The sequence below is a fragment of the Rousettus aegyptiacus genome, unplaced genomic scaffold (assembly GCF_014176215.1).
Source record: "Rousettus aegyptiacus isolate mRouAeg1 unplaced genomic scaffold, mRouAeg1.p scaffold_m13_p_1, whole genome shotgun sequence".
Lineage (NCBI taxonomy): Eukaryota > Metazoa > Chordata > Mammalia > Chiroptera > Pteropodidae > Rousettus > Rousettus aegyptiacus.
In genome coordinates, this window is record NW_023416284.1 from 61,817,138 (window position 1) to 61,844,287 (window position 27,150).

A 27,150-nucleotide genomic window follows, 5' to 3' on the forward strand; every position below is an offset into this window, starting at 1 on the left:
ACAAGGGCCTCTATCAGGTTTATTAGCTGCGATAATATGCATTATTTGTAATTACATATCATAAATTACAAAGTACATATAACATAATTATAACAAAAAAAATTTAGTTTTGAAAAACATTTTATTTTGATTATTACATAATTTCAAATATCTTCCAAAATAGTTTCCTAGATGGCTACAAAAGAAAGCAAATTCAATAAGAAATTTAAATCATTAAATATGTTTCACTAGTATATACATACATAATGATAAGCAATTAACATTTAGCCCTGGAATGCGTACCATGTCTTTTGTTTTTCCTTAGTAAAGGCTCAATCCAGCACTTCGTATAAGCTATGTACAACAGGCAAAGTTCAGTAAGATCCTAAGTTTGACATTAGCTGCCTCAATTTATAACTGTGGCAGTTTGTCCACAGGCGTGTCAAATTTGAAGTCTGTAGGAAACAGATCTGGGGCCCGAGGATAGATTAGTCTGTAGGACTGTCTGATGGTAACATCTGCAACACCAGCAATATCTCCAATTTCTAAAAGACAGAAAACCAAATATTAAGTATAACTTCTATCCTACCTACTTTCTACTACCTTAATTTCAATCTGTGAGATATGGCTGTATAAAATGCTTAAGTGAAAAACAAAATAAAAAAATATTGATTTTTAAAAACTGATAATGGAGTTACATACTAAAAAGTGGAAAGCAGGGCTAAATAATAATGGTAGAGTATTTATAACTCCAAAGGGTTGTCATAGTCAAAGTTTTACTGTAAGTAAAATGTTTGAACAGTACTAAAGACATAGCATTATGAGTGATAACCATTTTCTTCAAAAGAAATCTTTCTAAGGATCATAGAAGTAATCCATACATTCTTATGATTACTTCCTGTGTTTAAAAGTTCCCCCTGCAACATCTCTTCCCCTAGCTAAATTCTATTTAAGAGGCTAAAACCAAGATGGGATCATAGTACATACAGTGTTCTATAGTTTTCTACCTAATACATCTGAGATCAAATTTTCTACCTAATACATCTGAGATCAAACAGCTATATATTATAGCATAATGTAGATGTTTTTCACTATTACACACGTACACTTGAGCATATATATTGAGTTCACATGAGGATTTTTCTACAGTCCATTACAGAATCCTAGGACTGGATCTAATTTAACCCTTCAAAATAATTGTCACTGTTTTCTTTTTTATTAGAAGTCTCGAAGGACTACCACTCAACAATTATTTGGTTAAAAATAATTAAAATGAATTTTTTAAACACATCCTACCCTTTAATACAAACTCATTTTACCACCTTTTCAGTCAGTTCAAATAAGTGAGGTTTTACAGATTTTCAGTGTGGATGTCCACTATCAGTGTGCAATTAACTAATTTTAAGTTTCCTACCACGTGGTATTAGGTTACTCCAGACATACATACTGATGAATGTCAACTATATGAATATCAACTGGCTCCTGGGCAGGGAAAAAAAAGGCCTTAAATTTCAACGAAACCTTTCATGTAAAACACAAGCAGCAGAAAGTGTCAAGATAACCATTTTTGTGTTTTTAATTAGAATAAACTTTACAACTAGGAATCAAGGACCCTCTGTGCTTAGCTTCAACTTCTAAATTCTACCAGATCGATATCTCCTTAATACAAATTGCGACAAAAGGGCACAGATAATGGCACATTTAAATAACTAAACTAATGCCAGCTGGTTTCTTTCTGACCATTCTTTTACATAATTTATTATTTTTACTAATATAGGAACTTACAGCCTAAGCTGAGGTGAAAGGCTGTTCTGAATAGGGTATTACAGAGTTATTGCAACAAATAATTTCACTATCACGCTATGAAATTTAGAATTAACTGCTTTTTTCTTTACCATCTTTTTGAGGATCACAGAAGTAATAAATTCATGCTCATAAAGAAATTCACTTAATACTACTGTTTGAAAGTTCCCCTAAAACACTAAATTCAAACATGGCTTTGGAAAGATGAACTACTTATGCCACTATGTTCATTAAGAAACCATGAATACTGCATAAAATACAGAATGTTAAAGCTTGATGACCAACATATATTGCCAAGCAGTGAGAAACAAAGCATCGCCCCCTCCTCTCAAGATTTAAAAAGTTTAGTTTCCAGGGTAAAAAAAAAAACAAAACAAAAAACAACTTTCAAAATAACCAGAAGAGTGTGTGTGTGTATGGGAGGGGTGGGTGGGGGGGGGGGAAGGAGGAAGGTAAAAACATCTAAAAACAAAAAATGTACAAACTAAAGTAATTTAATAGAAAACAAGATAAGTCAGTATACAGGGTTATACCCTCCAAACATTTTTATTTTTGAGCCACTTAGTGTGGGTTCTGAATATTTACCTGCTTCATATTACGGAAATACAACTACACACTACAGCTCTCACACTTTAATCACTCTTCTTGACAAGGAATCTTACCTTTCTGGGTCCTCTTCTCAGCTGATGCCTGTGAGGCCATGTAAATGGCTGCCGCTGCCACAGATATTGGGCTCCTTCCAGGAACCAAGTCTAATTCCACAGCTTTACGGGCTATATGTGTAGCTGCCATTTGTACTTGTTTAGGAAGACAAAGGTTCGAACAAAACCTGGACATGAAGTCTCCAGTTGTAATCAAATCCACACTGGTTTCTAAAGCTTTCAAAATAAGTTTAAAACATCGACCAATTTCTTTCTTAGAAATTCGTGATACAGCACATATTTCTAAAAAAAAAAAAAAAAAAAATTAAGTAAACAAATACACGTAAGTCTTACAGTTCATTTTAAAAACTATCATTTCTGATTATAAAATATATTCCAACTGTAAAAAATTCAATCATGCCTTACAGATGAACCCCTAATCCTGTCTATGATACTTCCCATAGAACTAATTTAAAATTTCTTTTAATTTAAATGTTTATCACACTTTAAAGAACTTTTTCCCCCACAAAGGTTAAATGTAGATCTTATTTCAAAATATTAACTTCTCTGAAGTTTCAATTTATTCAAGTAATTTTCTTCAACTGATCAAAAACTTCTGATATGTATATATTAATCTGCTATAAAGACTAAATTAAGGAGATGAAAAAAATGCTAAAGCTAAAGAATGGTTGTCAATCTACACAATGTCATATTGTACATGCAATCCCTGTGATTACTGGCTATAGCAAAATGAGATCATATGTGGCCCTATTAGTCTAAAAATTTAACTACCAAACACTTCTGGAATAAATTTAACAAAAGCCTTAGTTTTAGTTGTAACAATGAAAAATAATGATAAAGGTCACTGCCTCCTTACACTGACACAAAAAAAATAAATAAATATTAATGAATGACTTAAAGGGTAATTATAGTGTTAACCTTAAATGAACTCTGGCAGTTAAAATCAGTGTAAGTATCACAGCACTACTAAATAGGTTGTCCCATATTTATGGGTAAACTGCAAACTAGATGAAAAATACTAGTTTCCTTAAAGCCTCCAACTGAAGTGGGGAAGTATAAACTGTATAACTCTAGAGAAAAAGTTTCCCTGATGACTTTCTATGGCTTGATTCCCTCACTTGTAGAGACCTGTGCTAGGAGCAAAAACTGTTTTCCATTCATCGAGTGCATAGACTTTCTACAAAGACTTCCTCTTAGGCTTATAATCCCAGGCCTTAAAGCCCACAAAATAGCATCAGTCAAAAGATCTTACTAGCAAAGAATGCAGGGCTTACATGGACTAAAATGACTTTACATGGGAACACAGCCTGAAAAGAACATGGCCAATAAGATCACAGAATGCATTATCATTAATTCGAGGAACAAAATAAGTAGGCATTTGGAAATGATACTAAAGTAGATTATTGTATGTAGCCATGAAGACATGACACAGCTACTTAGTGTCAAAGCTGCTTGGTCTGTTACTTAATATCACACAGATAACATTTTTATCTATGCAACTAAAAACTTACCTTTAAATGTCCTAGGAACCCCTTCTTGTCTACAGGCAATGTAGAGACAAGCAGAAGCTATGGCATCATTAGCTCTTCCCTTCAGGCTCTTCTGTTCATACACTTGCTTGAATAAATTATTTGTACGATCCTTCAAAACAGAGAAACTAACTTTAACTCTAGGCCATTTAATTAGTTACAGTATCAAAACTTCATGTGTTCATTAAATTTGCTAAGTCAATGCCAGAACAGCTTAAAGGAGACAAAGAACTCACAACTATATTTCTAGGGAGGTTGATTCTGTCTGCCATGGTAGTAATTTCCTTGAATGCATTCATCATTGCCCGATCAGAACTACTCATTGTTCTCCGATTCTGGTACTTAGAATTGCCAAATTCATCAAAACTTGCAGCTCCTGTACCCTATAAAACAAAATTTTATTACTTTATACAAAAGATTTTGAAACTTAAATGAACAATTTCTAAGAAAACATAATTTATACGATTTGACTCCATATGCCCAAGAAACCTACCTTGTGTATCCTCCCTATTACTCAATAGAAAAAGTACCAGGTTAAATGGGTTTAAAGATGTTTTCTATCAAATACTTTAAATGAGAATATGTATTGAGAATCTAATGACATATTATCATATTAACAGACCTAAGGCAAAAACCTCAAATATTCATCTCCAAAGGTGTTAAAACAGGCAAGTCTACAAAATTCAAAATCCATTTTTGGATAAAATCTCACAGAACACTATAAATGAATACTTATATTAGAAAATCACTTCCCGAGGCTCAAGGCCAGCACAACGATGGAGACACATCTGCATCATTAAAGTCAGAAGACAAAGGCCCCTCTGACCACTAACATTTCGTTACACTGTACTAAAAAACTAATCAATATAATGTAACTGTATAACATAATTATGTTATATTAGTATAATTACATCAAAATTAGGCAAGAAAAATTAGAAATACAAATCTGGGGAGGAAATGATAAACTGCAGATAGTATCTTTGTTTACTTCGAATACTTCAGAGAATCACTGAAAAACTGCTATAAATAAGAGAATTCATTAGAGTGGCAGATAAAAGTTGACAGAAATCAATAGCTTTATATGTGTAATCGGCCAGTTAGAAGACAATTACAAGAGCAACAAAAAAGATAAAATATCTGAGGAATAAACTTAACATGCAAGGCCTTCATGAAAAAAAAAAAAAAAAAAAACTTCAAAACATCTCCTTGAAGGACACATAAGACCTAAAGAAAGAAAAAGGCATGTTGTTTTTGGATAGGAAGATGTACTATGAAGACACTGATTTTGCCTCAATTTACAAATAAATCTAACCAAAATCTCAGTAAAATAACATTTTTTTTAATGAAACAAAGTAATCCTTTAAAATGGAAGACCAGTGAAGAAAATGCTGAAAAATAAGAGCAAAGAAGTAGTAATGTTACTGGATATTAAAACAGTATGGTACAGCATTTGACTAACTAGACCAGGATAGGGAATGGATAAGAAGTCTGAAATAGTCTCAAATACATATATTTAGTACAGTTGACCCTTGAACAACACAGGTTTGAACTGTGCAAATTCATTTATACATGGATTTTTTCCCAACATGTACAGTGATGTAAATGCATCTTATGATTTTCTAACCACTATTTTCTCTAGCTTGCTTTAAGAATACAGTATATAATACATAAACATATAAAATATGTGTTAATTGAATGTTTTATGTTATTGGTAAGGCTTTCAGTCAAGAGAAGGCTATTAGTAACTAATATTTTGGGAAATAGAAAGTTAGATGTGGATTTTCAACTGCACAAGGGGTCAGCGTTCCTAACTCCTGAATTGTTCAATAGTCAACTATATGTAATAAATGTAGTATTTAAAATAGAAATTTTTTTTTCCAGGTGGTATAAACCACTTTCAAAGGACACAGGAAAAACTAATAATAGTGGTTACTTGTCTTTGACAGGGAAAGGGGGTTACAGTAGGAACTGAGTTTGGGGGTCATTGATGAGAAATATTCACTGTGTTTTTTTTTACATTTTTATTTTTGAGTCATGTTATTTCCTATTGAAAAAAATTAATCATTAAAAAAAATGTTGCACTGTCAATGAGTTGCAATCGTCCATCTTAAAATGTCCTTCATGTATGTTTTTTTTCCAGCCTGTAACTCTAAAGCAAATGCAGAAATCACCTAAAGATATTTCTAAATTCTGTAAACTTTTTAACCTACTCTATGCCATGTTTTTGAAATCTGATATGTAATTTATAGAGCGTGAAAAATGACCTTTTTCACAATACTTTATTAAAAACAGACTATGCAGTAGTATAAAGTACTAAAATAACATACATTTCCTTGATTAGTCCTCTGGCTATTGCCAGTACTATTTCGAGTTCAGATTATCAGAGCAAAAAGAAGAACCAGGATGCTAGGAAGATTATACTACTGCCTTATATAATAGCAGCAGCTACTACTAATTAAACACATACCGCATACCATATGTTATACTTTCCCATGTAATCCTCAAAATCTTTATGATATACCATTATTCTCACCTTACTGATGAGAAATGAGAAGCTTAGTTGTAATAAATCTCCTCTCCCCACACCCTCACCACCCCCCCCATATTAGGAAATGGGCTATAAATGAGCCCAGCTTAGCATGGAAGGAGAAGAGAAATTACTAATATTCTCAGAACATACCAATATAAACTCATAAAGACCATACTACATTTGACTTAATTTTTATATAAAATTTGCTTCATAAAAACAAGGGCCTGAGATATAAAGACTATACAATTTTGATGTTGGTCTCCCCTTTGAGATGAAATTCATAAGGCACCTGTCATTCACAATGTTATTACTAGCAAATCCTACTCTCAGGTCAACATTCCTCACTGGGGCAATGATTGATACTTCTGCAGAGTTCTCAAACACCCAGGTTTGGTCAGTCCTCATTTGATATTACCTTGCCAATCATGGTAGACAAACCTCCATCACTCAGAAGAGGATTCTGAGAATCTCCAACTCGAGATGGATCTTTTGTTGCTTTATCATTGCTGAAAGTTCTCCATTCGGAACCTACATCGATAACCCGGTCACCTAAAAATATAAGCACAAATCTAAATAGTCTTGTCAAGACAGTGTTTACTTAATGTTGTCTAATGCCCAACTCAACCCTTTTCTTTCCAGGAAATCTTAGCACTGACATCTAGGCTCCAGCTTAAGTATCATGTCTCAGACATCTGTCCTAAAGCATTCTTCTAATTACTGTGCCAGTCCAATAATAATGCTATGCTACAATTAGTCATATTCTATCTCCTGGGGGAAAAAGATTTAGTCAAAGCAAAATCTATTCATATATGATGCAATGATAAAATGATTCTGAACAACAGTTTGCACAAAATGCACAATGGGCAAGGAAAAAAACCAGAAACTCTGTTCAAAATAGTAATAATACATGGTTTAATATAAAAAAAAAATAACCCACAAGTTTTCATGGGAAGTGCTCTGCTTATATTTCAGTAACTATTTGACGAAAAAGTATTTTTGACCAAATAATTTGTAGGTCTAGAATCAGTGAGAAGAAAGCCAGGTAGGCAAAGAGGTTGTGGGTAAGTATGTCATGCCAAAAAACCAGACATGAATAGATCTGGCTAATTACTGCTTTGGGGGGAATGTTCAATGGCTAGTGGACAAGAATTAACATTGAACACTTGCATATGCTAGTCACTGTGCCCTTTATAAATATAAATGTTCTCTTTCAAAGGTAGTATCACTTTGATTGCCACTTTAGAAATAAGATTAATTTGCCTAAGATTACACAGCTAGAACTGAAATGTGCATCAGATTTTATAGTCTGTTCTATACTGCATTTGTAAAACATGAGATTTTCCACCAAGGTGTGGTAAGGTTAAAGCAGAAACCAAATTTTCATCTTTGCCTATACGCAACAAATAGAAAGAAAAAATGAATGGCAGATTCCAGAAGTTCTGGTACTGACAGTCAATAAAATGCTTAAGAGTGTGGACTCCACCATTTGCTGCTTAGCCTTGGACAACTTATTTCATTTCTGTGGCTTCTCTTCATCATCTTTAAATTCTCCCAATAATCACACATTTAAAAAATTGTTAAGATTAAATAGTAAGCTGACACAGGTATAGTGCTTAACTGCTTAAAAAGCAATTCAAATTAGTACTTGTTAGCTATTGGCTGCTATGAAAAGAAAGATAGCACATAGATAATCTGACATTTCCCTCTTTTTGATGGAGGGAATAAGAAGATACACCAGTTATAAACATTAATCTCCATGTTAGATTTTAAAAGTATTAGAGTACTCTGCTGAAGGTATTTGGCCAGTAGGACAGCAAATGAGGTAAGTAATGAACAGAACGAAGAAACTCCATGTACACTGTTAAATCTTTTAAACCATTTTTTCTATGGTACATTAATCAAAATGCTTACAGAGTACAGTGATCATGATATAATCTTCATGTTATAAATAAGAAACTAGATAGATGCACAACAGAATGATTCATTCCTGATGGTTTTGGAAAAATCTGTGTTTCTTTGAACAACTGAATCACGTGGGAGTAAATGTATCATTTGACTATCATATGCTGTGCCACAGAATAACTGAGATTAGAGGCAGGCTCCAATCTGCCATATCTTTATACAACGAGAGTGGCCAAGGAAAGGAATTTTCAGCAGATTAGATAGACCCTGACTGAGCAAGTGGCTTAAAATAAGGAGAAAATAAGGTTAAATGGATGAGACTTCATTATAGATGTCTCTGCTCTTTCCTCTAATAACAAGTATCATTCAGTTTCGGTAGCAATTCTAATTATATAAATTAAGATTTCAAAACTTACCTGAAAATAACATAAAATCTGTAATTGTGCCCTGAAGCCCTACTACAATACTAAACAAGGCCCATGTCTCAAAGAAACCACTCTAAAGAGATTGATTTTTCTTCTTTTTTATAAAAGAATACCTGCTTACTAAAAAAAAAAGACATATAAGCAAAATCTGTATTCTCAACATCCAGAAACAGCCACTGTATACATTTTACTATATATTCTTTCTGCCTTTTTCAATCATGTGTATAAGTATTACTTTTCCTAAAATTAAAATGAGATCATATTGTGCCTGTTCCATAACAAGCTCTTTTCATTAAATTTCTATCATAAACACCAGAACAAGATTTTTATGCAAAGTTTAGCCCCTTTAATAGCATCCACTGATTAAAGTGATACCATGTCTCTACACACTTATGTTTTCAAAGGGAAGAAACTGAATCTAACTTTTTCACTGTCAGCAAAATAAAAACACAAACATGCATAAAACAAAAACTACTGCAGCCTTCAAATTTGCAGTTACTTGCTAAATTACAAGTTCAAAATAATCAAATGTCATCATTAACTTGTAATATTTTAATTAACATAATGCATGTATTAAGAGAACAGTGCAAATGAAAAGGCAGGTAGCTATGCTCTCATTTTTTAAGTTTCTAGAAATCTAAAGATAGATGAAGTATTACTTAGCCAACATGCCTCATTTCATAGCATTTTCCTTTTGGTCCCAAAGTAACTCACTATGAGTTTCCTTTACTGCTTGCTTTATAATGCCTTAAAAAAGACAAGATGGATTTGGGGGGCGGGGAGAATCTGGCCTAGGATATTATAAATAGAAAACTCAAACTGAGTAGTGATGTAAATTTTCCACAAACGTGGGAATGATCTACATGACTCATTCAACAATCACTGGTTTGTGCTAAGAGCCATTCCCTCTTTTTATATTTTATAACTCAAAATAACACTTACAAAAAATAAAATTTCCAAAATAACTCAAATGACACATCATGAAACTACAACTAGAACATTAAAGTACATATATAAAGTCTTCTATTAAGTAACAAGAAATAGGCTGGACCACTCGGGAAAAAAGTCAGAATACATAAAGGATTTTCCTTTGAAGAAAACCTAAGTGGGGTAGCATTTTAAATGTTGGTCTGAAAAGGAACTACAATACAGAATCTTTTCAAGGGATAAGTATACAAGGCAAGCCACATGTTAGGGTATAATCAACTTTTGACAAGGAAGAAACCTGACAATTAGCATGTGTATACACACACCCACAACCTTACACATCCTTTAACATTCTAGAAGCAGAGGAACATGTAGATTTTAGGGGAAAAATAAAGGGATCTCTTACTCTATACCATGATGCTGACATCATCTCCAAATGTTCTATAATGTGCATGTACTGATCTTTGATAATTGCAAAAATTAACTACTTTAAGATCTAGTTAATTGGCTTTAAGATCTAGTTTATTGGCTGTAGCTTAAAAGAGAAAGTTTTACTGAATGGGAAGTTTCACGGTCAATCATTAGAAACCGAAAAACAGAAGTGGAGGACTGCTGCTCTCGGTTCATACTTAGAAAGATGGAGATGTGTGATACTGGGGACCAAAGATTGTGCCCAGGAGGGAGACAGTGACCTAAGGTTTCTTCTTCCTAGGTCTCACTCTGAGTAGCATGGGTTCTACCTGCCTAGAGTGTAAATTTCACCACCAGCCTCGCGATCCTGTGTTTGTCATAGCATCCTTGTGTTTCTTTCTCTGGTATTCTGAGTGGTATTATTGTTTGTCCTACATTTTGTGAAAGGGAGAAAACTGTTTTCCTTTGTGGTCCACTACCCATCCCTTTTCCACGGTCAATAGAAATGACAGTGGAAGTCTAATCTTCTAGAGGGGAAAGTCCCTTTCTGGACCACGGTCCAAATACGCCCACCAGGCCACAGTAAAAAACTACCAACTTCACCAGTACCTTTCTTAACCATACACAGATTTTTATAAACTTAAAGCCAGACAGAAAGTCTATATATGAAGGTTTATAATTGCTAGAATAATAACACTGCTCTAACACATGTAATAGCACTACTTCTATGATCTCTCACACTTGGATCAAGTTAACCATCCAGAAAAATAAATACACCTAATATGTACATTCATGTATTACATACACGTACTGTTTTCAACCTATATATTATAGTGGTAGGCCTAGAGAGTATTAACTAAGACATTTTATCATATTCTAAAGAGAGAGTTTCATCTCTTTTATCAAGAAATTGAGAATAATTGTCACAATCATTCACACCACTTTAAAATGGTTCAACTACTTTGGCACCACTCAAGTACTTACCTACAAAAGTCTCATACAAGAATGTTCATAGCAGCATTATTCATATTAGCTAAAAATTGGAAAATACCCAAATGTCCATCAACAGGAAAATGTATACAATGGAATACTTTTCAACAAATAAACTACCACTACATTTCAAAAAACACTATTTTAAACCAAAAAAAAAAAAAAAAAAAAGCGAGTCACAAAAAAGAACATACTCTATGATTCCATTTATAATAAGTTCGAAAACAGGCAAAATAAATAATCCGAGGACAGAAATCAGTACAGTGGTTGCTGTTGAACAGGGGTGGGGGATACAGGTGATTGATTACAAAGAGGCATAAGGAAACTTCTGAGGTGAGGGAAATGGTCTAAACACGTGTTGGTTACACCAGCATAAGCAGTGTCACAATTCAAATGGCAGATGTGAGAACCGTGTATTTTACTGTATGCAATTATAACTCAATAAATTAAAATCACTTATACCAAAATACCGTTGATTTTTAATTAAACTGCATCAAACATATATCATTTTGAAAATGACAGAACAATTTTTATCAATCTTCTTGGACAAGGTAATATATTCTCAAGGTCTTCTTTCAGATTATATGTATTTCACATTTAAGACTAGACCTAATTTTTTTATTAAAAATCTCATTTTCTAACTAGTAATTGCTATAATATTTTATATGCTTAGATTCAGCCACTTTTAATAGACTATTAATTTTTAAAATTTGATCTAAATATTCTAGATATAGAATCCCATCAGTGGCAAAAAAAAAAACTTGTTCCCTTTGCAAGCTTAACTCTCATTTCTATTTTCTATGTAAAGCACCTGTCAGAACTTTCAAAACAGTGCCTTTGATTTAAAACAGAATGTCTCTGATATTCAACATTATGCATAAAAGTTAACAAGTGAACTGAAAAGTCTTCTATTAAAGCATCTAATTCAGAGCATCTTATATGAGGAATAAATGTTGAGTTTATTAAATGTCATCTCAGCAAACCATAGGGTTTCTTACTACTGTCTTCTTACATTATAAAAGTTAATTGTACTTGTTTGTGGGTCATTATTCTTCTAGTACTTATGTACTGGGGTTAATTAAGTTACAGTGGAGTAATAAATAATTTCAATAGTTTGGTGGCCTAAAATGAAGATTTCTTTCCTATTCATAGTACATATCTACAGAGGGACAGCATGGCTTTCTATGCCATCCTTATGCAAGATGATGGAATCCCTATCACTTAACATGGCCGTCACTATGCTAAAGGAAAGGGAATGTGGTGAATTATGTACTGACTTAATTTTCTAACATTTACCTTTCCACTCATGTGCCATTGGCCAAATAAGTAATGATACTTAACTTCAAAGGGGATGATTTAGTGCAATTGTACCATGTAGCTCAAAGGAGTGAACCAGACATATCACAGAACAGTCATCAGTGCTATTTCACGTGACAATTAGCAAATTGAATTTGGCACTGTATTTTGGGGGAATTTCTATATAAATTCATTGAAAAAAAAAAAGATTGTCCTATGACTTCCTTTTTGTGCTACATAACAAGCTGAGGAATCAGAGTAAATATCAACGACTGCATTTTGGCATTTGTCAAGAGGAGTACTCTGTCAATGACGTTAGGTCCTTTCAAAGTAAAATTTTTACTGGTTGATTACTTAAAAGTTTTTATTAATAAAATTTTTAAAAGGATACATCTTCAGCAGTGTGTGATTCCTGATTTGTAATCCTGTGGGTCTTCTGCTAGAAAAGTAAAATTGTGCCTTTAATACTTCATCCTACTCAACTGGATCTTCTAGTGGGACCACAATGGCTAGCTTGTCTTTACCACTTTCCCATTCACACTAGGTATTCTCAAGTTTGCTCTCTGCTTTACTGACTCAAATTTTTAGAAAGTTAAGTCAGCTAGTTGCTATTTAAAACACATTTTAATGTGTTTGACTCATGTTATTTCTTTCTGACCACATTTAATAGAAATATTATGGAAGCTTTATTTCACTGATCATGAAAATCAGTCATTTTCTATAACTTTCTTCTAGTAAAATGTCAGGGGCAGAATTTCCTTTTAAGTCCATAGGATCACAACTCCTCTTCATTGTAGTTTGTACTCATAAACCTCATGCTGATTTTTACACTTATTCATGTTGTAATAAAGAATTGTCAATCTAAGTGTCCAGTGGTGGTGGCAGTGATGCTAAAAAAAAAAACAAAAACCTAATCCACTGACAGCAGTATTCTCAGTCTCTCTGAGTACTCATAGTTCCTGGCAGATAACTGATGATCCAAACAAAATAAACTCCCAGACTGGTTCTAGAAGTGTATTACAATAGATACAGGTGGATACAGGTAGGTTTGTAATTAAAGTGAAACAAAACAAAAAAACCCTGCTACTTAAGAAAGATAGAACTTTCTCATGTTCACAGTCCACAGTGACAGTCCTTAACTAGTGTGATCCAGGTTCCATCTCTTTTATATATGCCGTCTTCATATAGCTTACATTTTGTAGCATATGATAGCTGTTGGTAGCTCCCTACATCATGTTTGCTTTCTGCCAGTGGGAAGGAAAAAAGGGAGAGCTCATCCCTTAGGGCAGAATCTAGAGTTGCACACATCTCTTCTACTTACAACCCCCATTGGCCACACCTAGCTACAAAGGAAACTGGGAAATACAGCCTCACTGGGCAGCCACATGCTCAGTTAAAACTGGGAGATTCTATAACTAAAGAGTGGGAGAATAGGTATAGGAAACAACTAGCAGCCTCTGCTATAAGGAATAACAGGGTAGGGAAAGAGGAGATGAGAAAGAATATCCAGTAGAAACAAAGTACTTTGCCTTACAGTCTAAAAGGAACAGCGCACAAAGACAAATTAAAGACATTTAAACTCCCTACTGTGCAAATCCGTAAATCCAACCAAAGAAATTTTGTAGTACAACATTAAAACCAGAATGGCTTAAGGTAGCAATCTTAACAGCCAGGAAGCCAGTATTAGAGAGAGTCTGATATTCTAGCTTGACCTGGACTCCTAGAATATATATTTTTTTCTATTTCTTAATGTAAATTAATAAAGAAAAATTTAAAAGGAAATATAAAGAGGAATTTCCCAGAATTTCAATTCTTTCTGCCACTTTCCTGGAAATTATCCCCTAAATTTCTTGTTTTCATAGGCTAGATTTATCTAAAACCATTTAGTTTAAAGCTACAATTTTTTTTTTTCAAACTGTGCTGATAAGCCTTAAGATTCAATAATCAGATGTATTATTAGGATGAACAAAGCCTAAGCATCAAATATTTAACAAAAAATCAAGGTGCTTTGGAAAACTGTTGAAGCCAACGGACTACAGTTATTAAATCTAATGCTGAAAATAAAATACATCATTAGCTTTTATATTTCCTTCTGTTGTTTAACCCTTTCTACCATTCCTTCTCATGATATTTCAAAGAATCCTGATTTTTAGTCTAGGATTACTATACGGTCTTAAAAAAAAATATTCAGGTCAACAGTGTAATCACCACATGGAAAACAGTTTGTAAAGAGAAATGCATTATAAATTCAATCTCTGAATATCTAAATATTTTTCTTTTCTTCAAATATAGGAAGGTCTGCAGCAGTAGCAACATCTACGCTAAGGAGCTGTGGCCCTGATAGAAGAGGCATCCTAACCTTGGTCACGATAAATTCGGTCATTCACACACTAACACCTTCAGGCCTCTGGCCTCTGGCACATGCCCTCTACAAGGAAGGACTTTCTCTCCATTAACCCTCATTCTTAATGATCATCTTTCAATGTAAATTCAATAGTAATTTCCCCAGGAAGTCACCACTCCCTTCCTTTGTGCTCTCACCAAACTTGGAAGATCAGTAACAGTGCTTTTACCATGCTAAGTTATAGTAATTAAACCTCCTCTTCTCACACTCTAGCCAAAGACTTACTCCAGAGTCAGCTTACTACATCTCATCTTTCTACAGTCTCTTTGACCAGCACAGTGCTTAATGGAAACATGTTGTAAGTGACCAAAGGCTTTTTAAGTCCTATGATCTGTACTTAAGTGGCTCTGTCACTTATTAGATGTGGAATCTGGAGCTCATTACCTAAGTACTGTAAGCCTCAGTTTCCCTTTCTATAAAATAGAAAAAACTAGCTCAATGAGTGGTTGTGTTAACTGAGTAAAACCAGTAATTTTATGATGCTTAAGAGAAAGTAGCATCTAAATTAAAAATTCTAAAATAGGCAAGAAGGCTGTCTCTGAGGGCTTACAAGAGAAGCCAAAGCAAGAATCTGAAAGTGGACACAATTATTCCTTAATTTAAAAATATAGTTTAGTCATATTAAACTAAACCTGAATTTTTTCCTTTAGAAAATATTGCTGATGCAAATTTAAAGATGGTAACCCTGTAATCTTTAAAATTCAATCGGAGCATTAAATAGGACAGACCCACAACACTCAAATACACTTTGCAACTGCCTTGCCATGAAGAATGGCACCTTAGACTTAGAATTACCCTATTTTTCTATAAGGTTAAGAAAAAAGGAGTACCTGTATCCCCAAAATACCTACCACTGAAATTTCATACTAAAATTATACTATATATTTTACACATTACCTCATTTGATTCTTAACAATTCTGAGATGTATTGTGCCTGCGCTCTTTTTCTCAGTGGGTCTGGGGAGACTTATTTTACACTTATGTAAAACAAGAAAGTTAAGCTTGGAGAAACTATGTAACTTGACTATAGTTATAGAGCTTTTAACTAGTAAAGCCAAGTCTAGACTTGAGGGCCACTGACTCCTAGTTATTATACACACGATATCTGCCCTAAAGGAAACTTGTAGTCTAGGTCTGGAGACATGGAAAACACAAAAAACAAAGATGAAAAATCTAAAAACACAAACGATCTCAAAGAATGTGGTAAACTGTAAAGTTAATAGTATAGATTTGTGTTCCTTAATATGATGTACGATCTGAGTTAAAATTTCTGGAATGGGGCCTGAAATCTTTCAAAACATTATTTCCCAACTGATTCTTAAAGCACATTTATGTTTCAGATTCACTGGTCAAACAATACCCAGAATGAGTTTAGGAGGGAGAGGTCAAATTGATTCATTTTCTCTTTCGAATCCACCTAAACTATTTTCCAGTATTTTCCTGATATTGCTTTTAAGAACAATAATTGTTTTAAATGATACAGAAAAAATAGCTATAACTATACTTCTAAACTACACTGTGAAATCCTTCTACACTACACTGTGAAATGCAAAAGTTACAATAACCAATTTCATGTTTTGATAGCTATTACAGCATCTTACTAGCCTAATACTTTGCTGACTAGAAATTAATTTAAAACAATGTACACAAGGTAAAATTTATACACAAATTATCTAAATATTAGACTGCCACCTAGTGCTCATCTTTTAACATGACACAATCACACCATTAAGATTTTTGGGGGAAAAACCTCAAAACAATATTATCAGAGCCAACGGTAGGAATGATAGCTTTGTTTTAAAAATTGGCCCTGAAAGGTCATTACAATATCTTAGGGATTACTGATAAGGTGAAACAGCCAACCACAAATCACACACAACACCTCATGTTAAAAATAAAAATCCTATAATTCGAATAAGAAAGTCAGACAATTACATGTGAAACAGTATTAGCCACAAAAAAATATAAGCAACCCAAGTTACAGGACAGACTAAATACTACACGAACATTTAAATATTGGGAAAGGAAACAACATTAAACATGTAATTATTTTCCAAAGGTGTCAGCAATTTCTCCCATTCACATGTTCTTCTGCAATATAACCTCTCACTCTCACCCTTCCAGATAGGCCTTAAGCCTGCTTTGACTAATAGAAAACAGAAGTGACCCTGTACTAGGCATAGCCTTAACTACCCGAGAGATTAACTTCCACTCTCTCAAAATACCTGCTCTTGGGATATCACTCTTGGAAAATAAACACAATGTATGAAATATGACTACACCGAGACAACTATGGAGAAGCCCTAGGGGATAACAGACCCATGTTGGGGGGCCAAAGAGGACAGAGGCACCAGAAATGCAGGGAAATAAGCCATCATGGCAGTGGTTCCTCCAGGTCCAGTTAGCACCATGTAAAAACAAAAAGGCCCAGATGAGTCCTTCCCAAATTAATGACCCATAAAATCATGAGCAAAATAAAATGGTTGTTATAAGCCACTAAGTTCTGAGGTAGTTTGTCATGTAATTGAAACAGAAAATGTTTCCTTTAAGTATGATACTGCTTTAAGAAAATCCTAAAAACGTGGCACTGGTTTTGTGACTGAGTGGGGGGGCCTCAAGGAGTCTATGAATGCAGGTTTGAAAGACAGTGAGAAGAGTGGTATCAAAGACTGGAGAAAAAGTGACCTATATCATCTAAGATAAATATAATTTTTATATTATGAATTAGTCCATTTAAAAAGGTGACAGTAATGGAATGACTCTCCTAGTTGCTCAGTTGCAGGGTAATACATGGCTCTGAAAATGAAATTAAGAACTGAGCTGTCCTAAGGTTCAAGGGCAAATGAAATACTAATTAAGTGCAGAGTTTTCTGAAAACAAAAAGTTTCAGTTTCTAAAGTTGTCTGGTGATTATTCAATAAATGCAGTATAATCTAAAAAGTTTGCCAGTGTAAAAATTTTATGGCAACTATAATCAAATCATGTACACCAAGATAATTTATTAGGAAACACAAGTCACATGTCTGGATTTAAGTTTTGATGAACATCAATACCTCAAATAAGAAAAGTCACACATTTTATGCCCAGTGGGCTACAGAACATTTGCCCAGCTTAATTTCTTCCCTGTCTCCATAGCTTAAGAGATAAAGGCTTGAGCTGAGCTGGCAATAATGAGAATGACTTTAAACCAGCAAGATAATACAAATCCAATACATAATATAACCTAAATTATTAATATTTGACAGTGAAATATTTGTGTATATATGTATATGTATTTTTAAAATTTAGATTCATGGAGTGTCATATTCAATTAAGCTAGTTTCAACATTATTTGTTTGATGATATTGTCAACAAAATACAACCCTGTCAGCAGATTATTACCTACTTTCCCTTGTTTGGTCATGGAATGGATTCTTCACCCACAGATTATATTACACATGTAGCCACAAATACCTGTGAAGCTACTGTATATTTTAAAACGAGTTTTGTTTATGTCAGAAAAACCAATATCACAAAGAGAAATATCTACGGAAAGTTTATATTTTTAAATATTTAAGCCTTACGAATTTCGCCTAGTAGCTTTAGTTAAAATATAGTAGTTCTAATACTACTGTTCAAAACTAGTAAGTAAACAGAACAAAATTAAAAGAAAACGAACTTCCTTTGGTTTGATAGAGCAAAAACATGTTACTAAAAATTAAGGATTCCAAGCACACAAACAAAAAAGCATATAAGCCTTGGGAATTCCATTTTCCTTCTCCAGCTGGTTAATCTCACCCAGCTGTTACGCTGGTCACAGTGAAGTGAAGCTGGTGGAAGGGCCCGAGATATAATGGAATATTATTACACTACTTCTTTTTAAATGGCTACAGGGAGAGATTAGGAGTGCTAAATGAAATTATATTCAATCTTCTGTCTCTGTATGTTGCACCCTCACACATTATCACCTTGATCTTAATATTCTGGAAGAATTAGAATGCTCTCACTTAACTTATTGGTTAGTAAACATTTTCTGTAAAAGGCCATAGAGCAAATATTTTAGGCTTTGTGAGTCAAGAAGTCAAACTGAGGATATTACTTATATAAAAAAAGAAAAATTCCACTTTTTATTGCTAAAATTAAAAATAATGGAATGTAATCTGTTGTAATACAGATCTACTACTAAAAAAGGAATTCTCTTTTTGGATGATAACAAATCACTTACCTGGAATTCAAAGTTAGTGTTCCCTATCATCAACAGTTTTTACAAATGTTTATCTGTCAATGCTGTGTTAACAAGATTTTATGTATTTCATTTTTGAAAATGTCTTTTTCCATAGATACTGTCAAATCCTGATATTAATCCACATGCATGATTTTAATTGCGCATATTCACTGCTTGAAAGGCGATTATAGAATTTTACTGCATCCTTCTGATATTTGCCCTTTCATGTCTCTACATTGTAGATTAACCACTTTCAACTGAAAGTTTGGTGAAAATCTCCTTAATTGCACATGTAAATGGATTTTGAAATGTGAAAATTCCCTTTGCATCTGCATCCAGGTCTGAATAACTGATAAAAATATAGTTTGAGTTTGGAAATACATCTGCTGCAGCTCTGTTTGGGAATGCAGATCTTAGTTCTTATTTTAACTTCTGGCATCAATTAAAGTATACAAAATACTATATAAAGCAATTTGACATTTCCTGCGATTCAAATGTTAGTTGTCAAGTTGTTTGACATACAGTGTTTGACATACAGGCACCATTTTGCCTTGCAATTCTCAGTTAAATTAAGAACTATTAACAAGTCTGAAGCAAAAGCTAATTACCAAAGTCATTCAGTGTTTAATAGTAGCAGTTGAAGGCAGGACTAGTTTATAAAAATTTCAATCTTGGCCCTGATCTCAAGAAAATTGCAAGAAAACTTTACTACTACTAAACTAACAAATTACTGTATAGTAGGACAAGTCAGGATATTCGGAGGGGGGGGGTTGCATTTTAAAAATATTTAATACAGTTCAGATCAGCATGTCTGATTCATTTCAGCTCCTTCACTGCCAAAACCTGGGGGCAGGGTTTGCTTCAGTTTTTCTGCCTTCTCTTTGTCTATGATGACCAAAGTATAAAGGCATCTGCTGCATCAAACTTTAAACTTCATATTATTCTTATTTTTCTTGATCTTGACAGATTTGGCATCCTTTCACCTGACTGCGAGCAGAAAGTCCTTGATTTACTCAATTTTGTGAGGCATGGCTCTGAGGCACATGGTCAGTACCTCAGGTTCTATTTCTGACAAAAATTCATATAACTGATCATGGTTAAGTCCACGAGACTGAATGAAGTTCACTGACACTACTGGATCAGTAACACATAAAGACTCAAACCTTTTCCACGATGTATCTGCTGATGAAAATAGAACAAATAACTATAGGTTTTGAAAATATTACATTTCACATTCTTTGTAAATTTGTCCAACAAATTCTTCTGCTCCACACATATTTTTACCACCATCAGTTGTAACACATTTTAGTAGGTTCCACTTCAGGTTGTACTGACTTGGTACTTTTGCAATTTCTTTGAAAATATTTTCTCCTATAGTTGTTCCATGCAGTCACTTCAAACTCTGCATTGACTCCTTGAATAAACAACAACTCAGCTGTATCAGTAACATCTGTCTAGTCATTAAGAATCTAGGAAAAATACTTGCAATAATTTGCCTTGATTTTTAATTGAGTATTGATGTTGCTCCCAACATCCTCAACTCTTGAAGCAACTATTCTTGCTAAGAGGATAATAGTCTTAAACAAGTTTATTTTCTCTGGACACATTTCTTTGGCGGCTGCAATCAAACACGAATTAATTAACTCATCATTGGCAAATGGCTTTCCCTGCTTGGCCTACAAATGAGCAACTCAGAAACTTACTTTAGCTGCATCCTTATTTTCTTGAAGAAATTCTGCTGTGATGAGATATCCCACTTTATAGTCTCTATATTTTCTCACCATTGTTATCCTGAGTTGAAAGTATTGTGCTAAATGCTTAGTCTAGTAATTTCAAAATTTATTGTATTTTTTTTTTTTTTTACCACTGCTAGGGTGACATTGCATGATAAACACACAATGCTTTGCCATCTAATTTAATAACAAAATAACCCATACTCCACTGTGCCTTAAAAGCACACCACCAAAGTTCATTTTTGTTCCTTTGACATGATGCGTATGCAATAGTAACAAAATAAAGAAATAAAATGTTGCAGTACGGAGGTATGTCTAGCACTGGAAATGCTGTGGTGTTTTAACTTCATCACTGGGATCTGTAGTACACTAAGCAGCAGTATAAACTGATAGAGCAACACAGAGTTTCTGTTGCAACTACTAAATTCTGCTACTGTATTATGAAAGACGCTATAGACAATATGTAAACAATTGATCGTGGCTGTGTTCCAGTAAAACTTTATGGATGCTAAAATTTAAATTTGATTATTTTCATGTGTCCCAAAATATTAGTCTTTTGATTTTTTTTTTCAATGATTTAAAATGTAAAAACAATTCTTTGCACACAGGTCATAAAAAAAGAGGTAGTGGGTCCTATCTATGCCAATCTCAGATTAAACTCATTTTATTATGAAAGGCTATGTCAGATAGAAATTTGGTTCTCATACAGACAGAGCAGCTAGACTGCCAGTCTACCTAAACTTGTTTCCACATCTCTAAAATGAAGATATTGTTAGTACTCACCACACAGATTTCTCTGAGGACAAATTGAATATCTGTATCACTTAGAACAGTGCCTAGCATACAGTAAGTGTACTAGATGTTAGTATTTCTTACTGAATAGAATACAACTGCAAATGGATTTCAATTCTTACTGGCAACTCCAAGATTTAAAACTCCCACTGGAGGTCTGAGGCAAGCAGCCTGCTTGGGATGAATATTACTGATGTCCTCCAAGTAAGACACTTCCATAGTCTATCAACACCAATGTTTCTGTTATACTGCCCACAATCCTACCAGCATTTTAATTCCTCAGTACTTCAAACTGCTAAGCATTACTCCTTTTCTCAGGTGTGGCTGTGACCACACCATAAGAAAAATTTTGAACAGATCATCTCTAAAGTTCTGATGCATGTCTAGACTAGTAAGCAAGTAGAAATAAAAGTAAAATTTTAAGTAGTATTTTTAGTAATGACAATTTTACACTAGAAATGCATAAATAAGTCATTCTGTGTGAGCAAATAAAAATTACAACACTTTTTTTTTGTTGACTAATAGGGCTTGGGTGACTTTTGATTTATTACCCAAAGGACCAACTGTGGATGAAAAAAAACACGGGGGCGGGGGGGTTCTTTAGAAAGTAACCTCACAAAAGAATCTGATTATAAATTCCTAACAGGGCAGGTCATGATGGGTCATGCCCCAGGCATATAACTTTTTTAGTAAAAAGTTTATCTTTGCCTTAAGTAAACCCTGTCCATTGTTTCCATGCTTCTGGGTTAACACATCTTTGTAATAACCACCTTCAGGACAGTACATAATCTTGATAACTACCCTGTAATCCAATCCCCACCTGCTTCCTCCCACTTCCACCTAACATTCCTTATGTTCCCTCCTTAATTTCATATGCATAAAAGCAGCTGCAAAACTGTTATTCTCGGGAGCATCTGAGATCTTGCTCCCTGGCATATGTCATTAATTTAACTTGAATAAACTCATAAAAATTCTCAAAAAAACCCCAAAAATACCAAAAAAAAAAAAAGCGTTGGATGAGATTCAATACAGATATACCTCTCTTACTCTGAAAAACACTCATGTTTAAATATATAAAAGCCACAAAAATTAGATTACAACTATTCATTGTTTCATATGCGTGAGAACTCAGGAGACCAAGGGCTGAGGGCCCTTTCCTTTCTTTTGGATTAATGGTCTCAATCTGATGTTCCCTCTTACCCCAAATAATGAAATATATGCATCTGGATTGAAAAGAAAATATGGCATCTCTGGATGATTCTATTCTTATTTTTTCCCTAATTTATTTTCTTTTACAATAAGTATGAATTACCTATAGATGGCGAAAAGACAAAATGGATTCATTTATTAAAAGACAGTGTGGAAAATCCACAAAAACCAAAGTACCCAAAATAGTGATTTTAGTTAAAACCATAATTGCTTACCTACAACCAGGCCACACTCAGGACAGATCATATCACCAGCTCTGTAGTCTTCCACTAAAATTGCATCTGGATGGTTTGGACATGTGACTTTTGGAAGAGCATCCAAACTAAATGGGAAAAAGAAAGTATTTTTTATATGCTCCCAATCAACATGTAATGAAGTAGTCTTTTTTTTGGTGGGGGGTGGATTTTGAATACTTTTCCAATACTGTATGTTTATAATACATTTAGGCTAAATTTTCAAAGTATACCTCCCAGTTAGATAGATTACTTTAAATTCTAGTGAGTCATTAACAGGTAGAGTTCATTGGAATTATTTTTTATAAGAATAATTACTGGTTTGTAGACATGAAAAGCTTTAAAAACTTAAATGGAAAAGTGTTTTTTTCCTAACATGTAGGCTACTAAGATTTTTAAAAATCTTGATTAGCATAGAAATGACTAGCTACTATAATTAACCTGTGACATTTACATATAAGTATCCAGTTTGTTCCCCTTGCCACTTATTTCTGTGGTCAGAGAATGAATCTCAAGTCCCTGTTTTTCTACTTGCTAGTTACCTTAGTGATAGAGTTAGAATAGTACACTGAACCTAACCTAATAGGTATATAAATAAAGGTGGTAAATATGGCTCTGCTTAAGACCTGATGATTTCACTTAGTCCAGAATTGAGTTTGTTTACATTCAAGAAATGATTTTAAAAGCTACTTTTTAATCTATTTGTGGCATTAATAATTCACTCAATTATTTTATTTTGAAAATAAGTCAGTTTGGGGAAGCCAAACCACCCTTAAATGACCTGACAGAATTAGTTTAAAAAAGGAACAAAAATATTTAACATAGATTTAGTAATCACAAATGTTTGGTATCACTGAAAATAAGCTGTCTTCAAAAGTTCCGTTTAAAGGTTATGTTATAGCCATCACAAATATACATCTAAAAGACAACATCAACATTCTTATAATATGTAAATAGGTATTTGTGGTTTTGGATAAAGATTCTCATGCTAGCTAATACAACTCAGAATATTAACTCTCAATACAGAAGGTGATTCACACTGGAAAACTGGTAAAATAATACACGTCCCCAAAACATATATATTCAATGTAACCAGAATACGTCTTGGATCTTTTCATTGAAAAAATGGGGGATGGGCGTTTGCTTTACATTCACGCTTATTTCGAAAATTCCTATTATGAAAATATTTTAATTATGACAATGTTAAGAAAGTAAAAATTATGAAAAACTGTTGAAATAAAGGAAACTGTTAGCAGACTAACAGTAATTACAAGTGTGTAAAATGGGCAGCTATGTGGCACACAGCATACAAAGAAAAGGATTGATGGATTTTATACTCATAAAAGGTAGACAGACTATCATGTAGTGTGTGTATGTATATAAATGATATGGAAACATCTCAAAGATATGTTAAGTGAAAAAAGGAATGGATTTAAAAAACTGGAAAAAGTATGCGGTCATATGAAATAACATGACTCAATCTCAAAATCTGATGAAAGAAACTAGACAGAGGAATACGTATGTCAAAGCAAATAAAACAAATCTATGGCGTTAGATGTCAGGATGTGGTTATCTTTTGGAAGGAGTAATGACTGAGGGCACAAGAGAGGTTTCCACAGTGCTAAGGGTATTTGATTTCCTGACATATGTGGCAGCTCTGTATATGTGCTCACTTTGTAATTGAGCTGTGCACTTAAAATGTGTGTGCTAACTTCATAAAAAAAGGTAAAAAACAAGTCAGTGAACCGTGCTTACAGGAGACTACTTTTTTGGGAGGGGAAAGAGGAGATTAGAATGATATGCATGTTTTCTAAAGCACAGACTCACTGGGAAATCACCAAGAAACTGGTTACAGTGTCTGTTTTGGGGAAGAATGAGATGGCTGGGAGCTAGTAAAGGAGGCAGACTGCTTTTTCACTTTTTTGTTTTTACACTTTTGTGTGTTACCTATCCAAAATAAAAGGAAATTGTGCTTTTAATCAAATCACCCACAAGAGTAATACAAAAGAGGAACCAAGAGTAGGGTGGGGGGGGGGTTTGGGAGGGTTGGGGAGGGGGGAGGGGGGAGGGGAGGAGGGGAGAGAAACAATACTAAGGAATGGAGTAAACAACCACTCTAACATTGAAACTATTGAGACTTACCTAAAAAGGTACATAATCTCAACCTCATTTTACAGCTATAATTTACTGGGTTGCTTATTGTGTATCTAGTACTAGCCATATATTATTAATCTCAAAATCAACCTGGCAGGATAGGCATTATCTCCATTTCAAGATTATGCTCGCAGAATGATTTGCCTCAAGTTACAGAACCAGTAAGCAGTGGAGCTTAAATTTGAACTCAGAACATTTGTGCTCTGTAAAAACATTAGGGCAGTTTCATAACCTGGAAACTATGTATCTTCCTCAGAAAAAAACAGCTAGCAGTAAAAATACTAACATTTACCTTTGTTCTCACTGGTAGAAAAACTCCAGAGCTGGACAACTGCCATGACACATACATTTAAGAGCTGGGCATGTCTAGAAAAAATTTATTTCATTTTTTGAACAAATAAATAAAGGCACACAAAGGAAAAGTATACTCTTTAAGTAAAGAATTGAGTGAATTCACTATACTTAACTACTGCAACATTTCTTACAATTTCCTGTTATTTTATATGTAGAAGCTGTGCTCAAATAAGAGCACTTTCGCTTTTCAGACCTACTGCTAAGTCCTGTTTTGGTGTCTTTGAGACGCTGAAGGTTTCCATTTACCTACAAAGAAACCTAACCTGAGAGAGCCACGCCCACACAGAATGATTGAGCATTCGATCATAGAATCAGAATCAGTAAACAAGAGTGTCATTGACTTTAAGTGCTAGTTCCAAATAGGCCATTAGCTAAAGCTGCCTCCCCGCCCCTTTTAAAAAAAACACACACACAGTAACATAAAATAGGAAGTCTTGTCAGTTACCGGAGAGGGCCCAGACATCTCCAGTTTACTATTTGTGATAATGGCTTTCACTGGGAACTCAATTCCACAGATTTATTACAAGTTCAAAAAATCATGCCACAGTTGCCTTCCAGAAGCTATAGCACTTAATGATACTTTTAACACACTATGAGTTAACTAGAGGCTAAATGTGTGATAACAGGAAATAGATATCCAAGACTCTACACTCTGTTCTAACACTAATCTTGGAAAAGCCAACACTGGCATGACTAAGTTTACGCTCATGCAAAAAATACTATCTACCTCATAGTGGTAATAAGAGATATAATTAGGGTCTGCAAGCATTTTTCAGGTCACAGGATTAAATAAAGACTGTCTCTAAAAGCACTGCATGCATTTCCTGTAGATGAGTGCATTGCATTTTAAAAATATATTAAAGAGTGACTTCTCAGCGTATGTAAATAATTTTCTGCAGGCAAGATTTTCTTCGGAGAAATGAAGACAACATCTGTAAAGAAATCTCTTAGAAGGGAACTTATCAAATCTTTAGAAAAGCCGTAGCTTCCACTTCATGAGGCCTCAGGGATGGTAATCAGTTCCCATCAGGCTTACCAATACTGACGTCCCTAATTTTCGAGCTGTCAAGATTGATAGGGGCCTGGAACCATTTCCCGCTCTTTGAAAGGAGGACTCATGGACCCTCGGGCTGATTGGGCCGTAGATGGAAAAACAAGCGTAGGAAAACAAGTAACAAGGGGGGAAAAAAAGACGGTTGAAATCCCTACAGAAGATGCGAGGCCAGGGGCTGGGGACACAGAGGCCCCCACAAGGTGGTGCCTGGGTGAGAAAGCGACCTAAGACGCTGGGGCGGTAACACGGACAGCTCGGTACCCCCTGCGACACCCCTGACAGCCCTGCCGCCTGGAGGTGCCTGGAGGTGCCTTTGTCCGGGTGGGCCGGCCAGTCCCGGTACCTCCGGGACGTCCTGCCGGACGCGGCGGCCCCGGCGACCGCGCGGCTCTCCCCGACCGCCCCTCAGCCGGGGGCTCAGGCGGACATACTAACCGGCTGGTAGACGCCATCTTCACGGCCACCGCGGCTCCAGCAGAAAACAACACACACAAGCAGCGAACAGGAAGAGATTGTGGCGACCAGACGCTCCGAGCCGGGCTTTTATAGACGAATCGCC

At 34.6% G+C, this 27,150-nt stretch overlaps 1 protein-coding gene and 1 pseudogene across 2 annotated transcripts; both read right to left on the reverse strand.

Moving 5' to 3' along the window:
• Positions 1 to 27,150, reverse strand: GTF2B (general transcription factor IIB). Of its 2 annotated transcripts, none has more exons than XM_016148509.2 (7): positions 27,027 to 27,150; positions 23,012 to 23,118; positions 6,919 to 7,052; positions 4,210 to 4,356; positions 3,956 to 4,085; positions 2,445 to 2,726; positions 1 to 524 (listed from the first exon to the last, which is right to left on the reverse strand). In XM_016148509.2, exons 1-7 carry the CDS (start codon positions 27,041 to 27,043, stop codon positions 391 to 393), a joined length of 951 nt encoding a protein of 316 aa, XP_016003995.1. In that variant the 5' UTR covers positions 27,044 to 27,150; the 3' UTR covers positions 1 to 390. The 2 variants fall into 2 exon arrangements, with proteins under 2 accessions (XP_016003995.1, XP_016003996.1); XM_016148510.2 differs by lacking the exon at positions 27,027 to 27,150 and adding an exon at positions 25,476 to 26,882 and having other exon boundaries at positions 3 to 524.
• On the reverse strand, positions 14,556 to 23,005 carry LOC107512703 (annotated as a pseudogene).

Excerpts from the sequence above, each read along its gene's own strand:
- GTF2B (XM_016148509.2), bottom strand. Across the intron at positions 4,357-6,918 it reads TGTCTACCATGATTGGCAAG|GGTACAGGAGCTGCAAGTTT; the intron begins GTAATATCAAAT and ends TTTGTTTTATAG. Across the intron at positions 525-2,444 it reads TGAGAAGAGGACCCAGAAAG|AAATTGGAGATATTGCTGGT; the intron begins GTAAGATTCCTT and ends TCTGTCTTTTAG.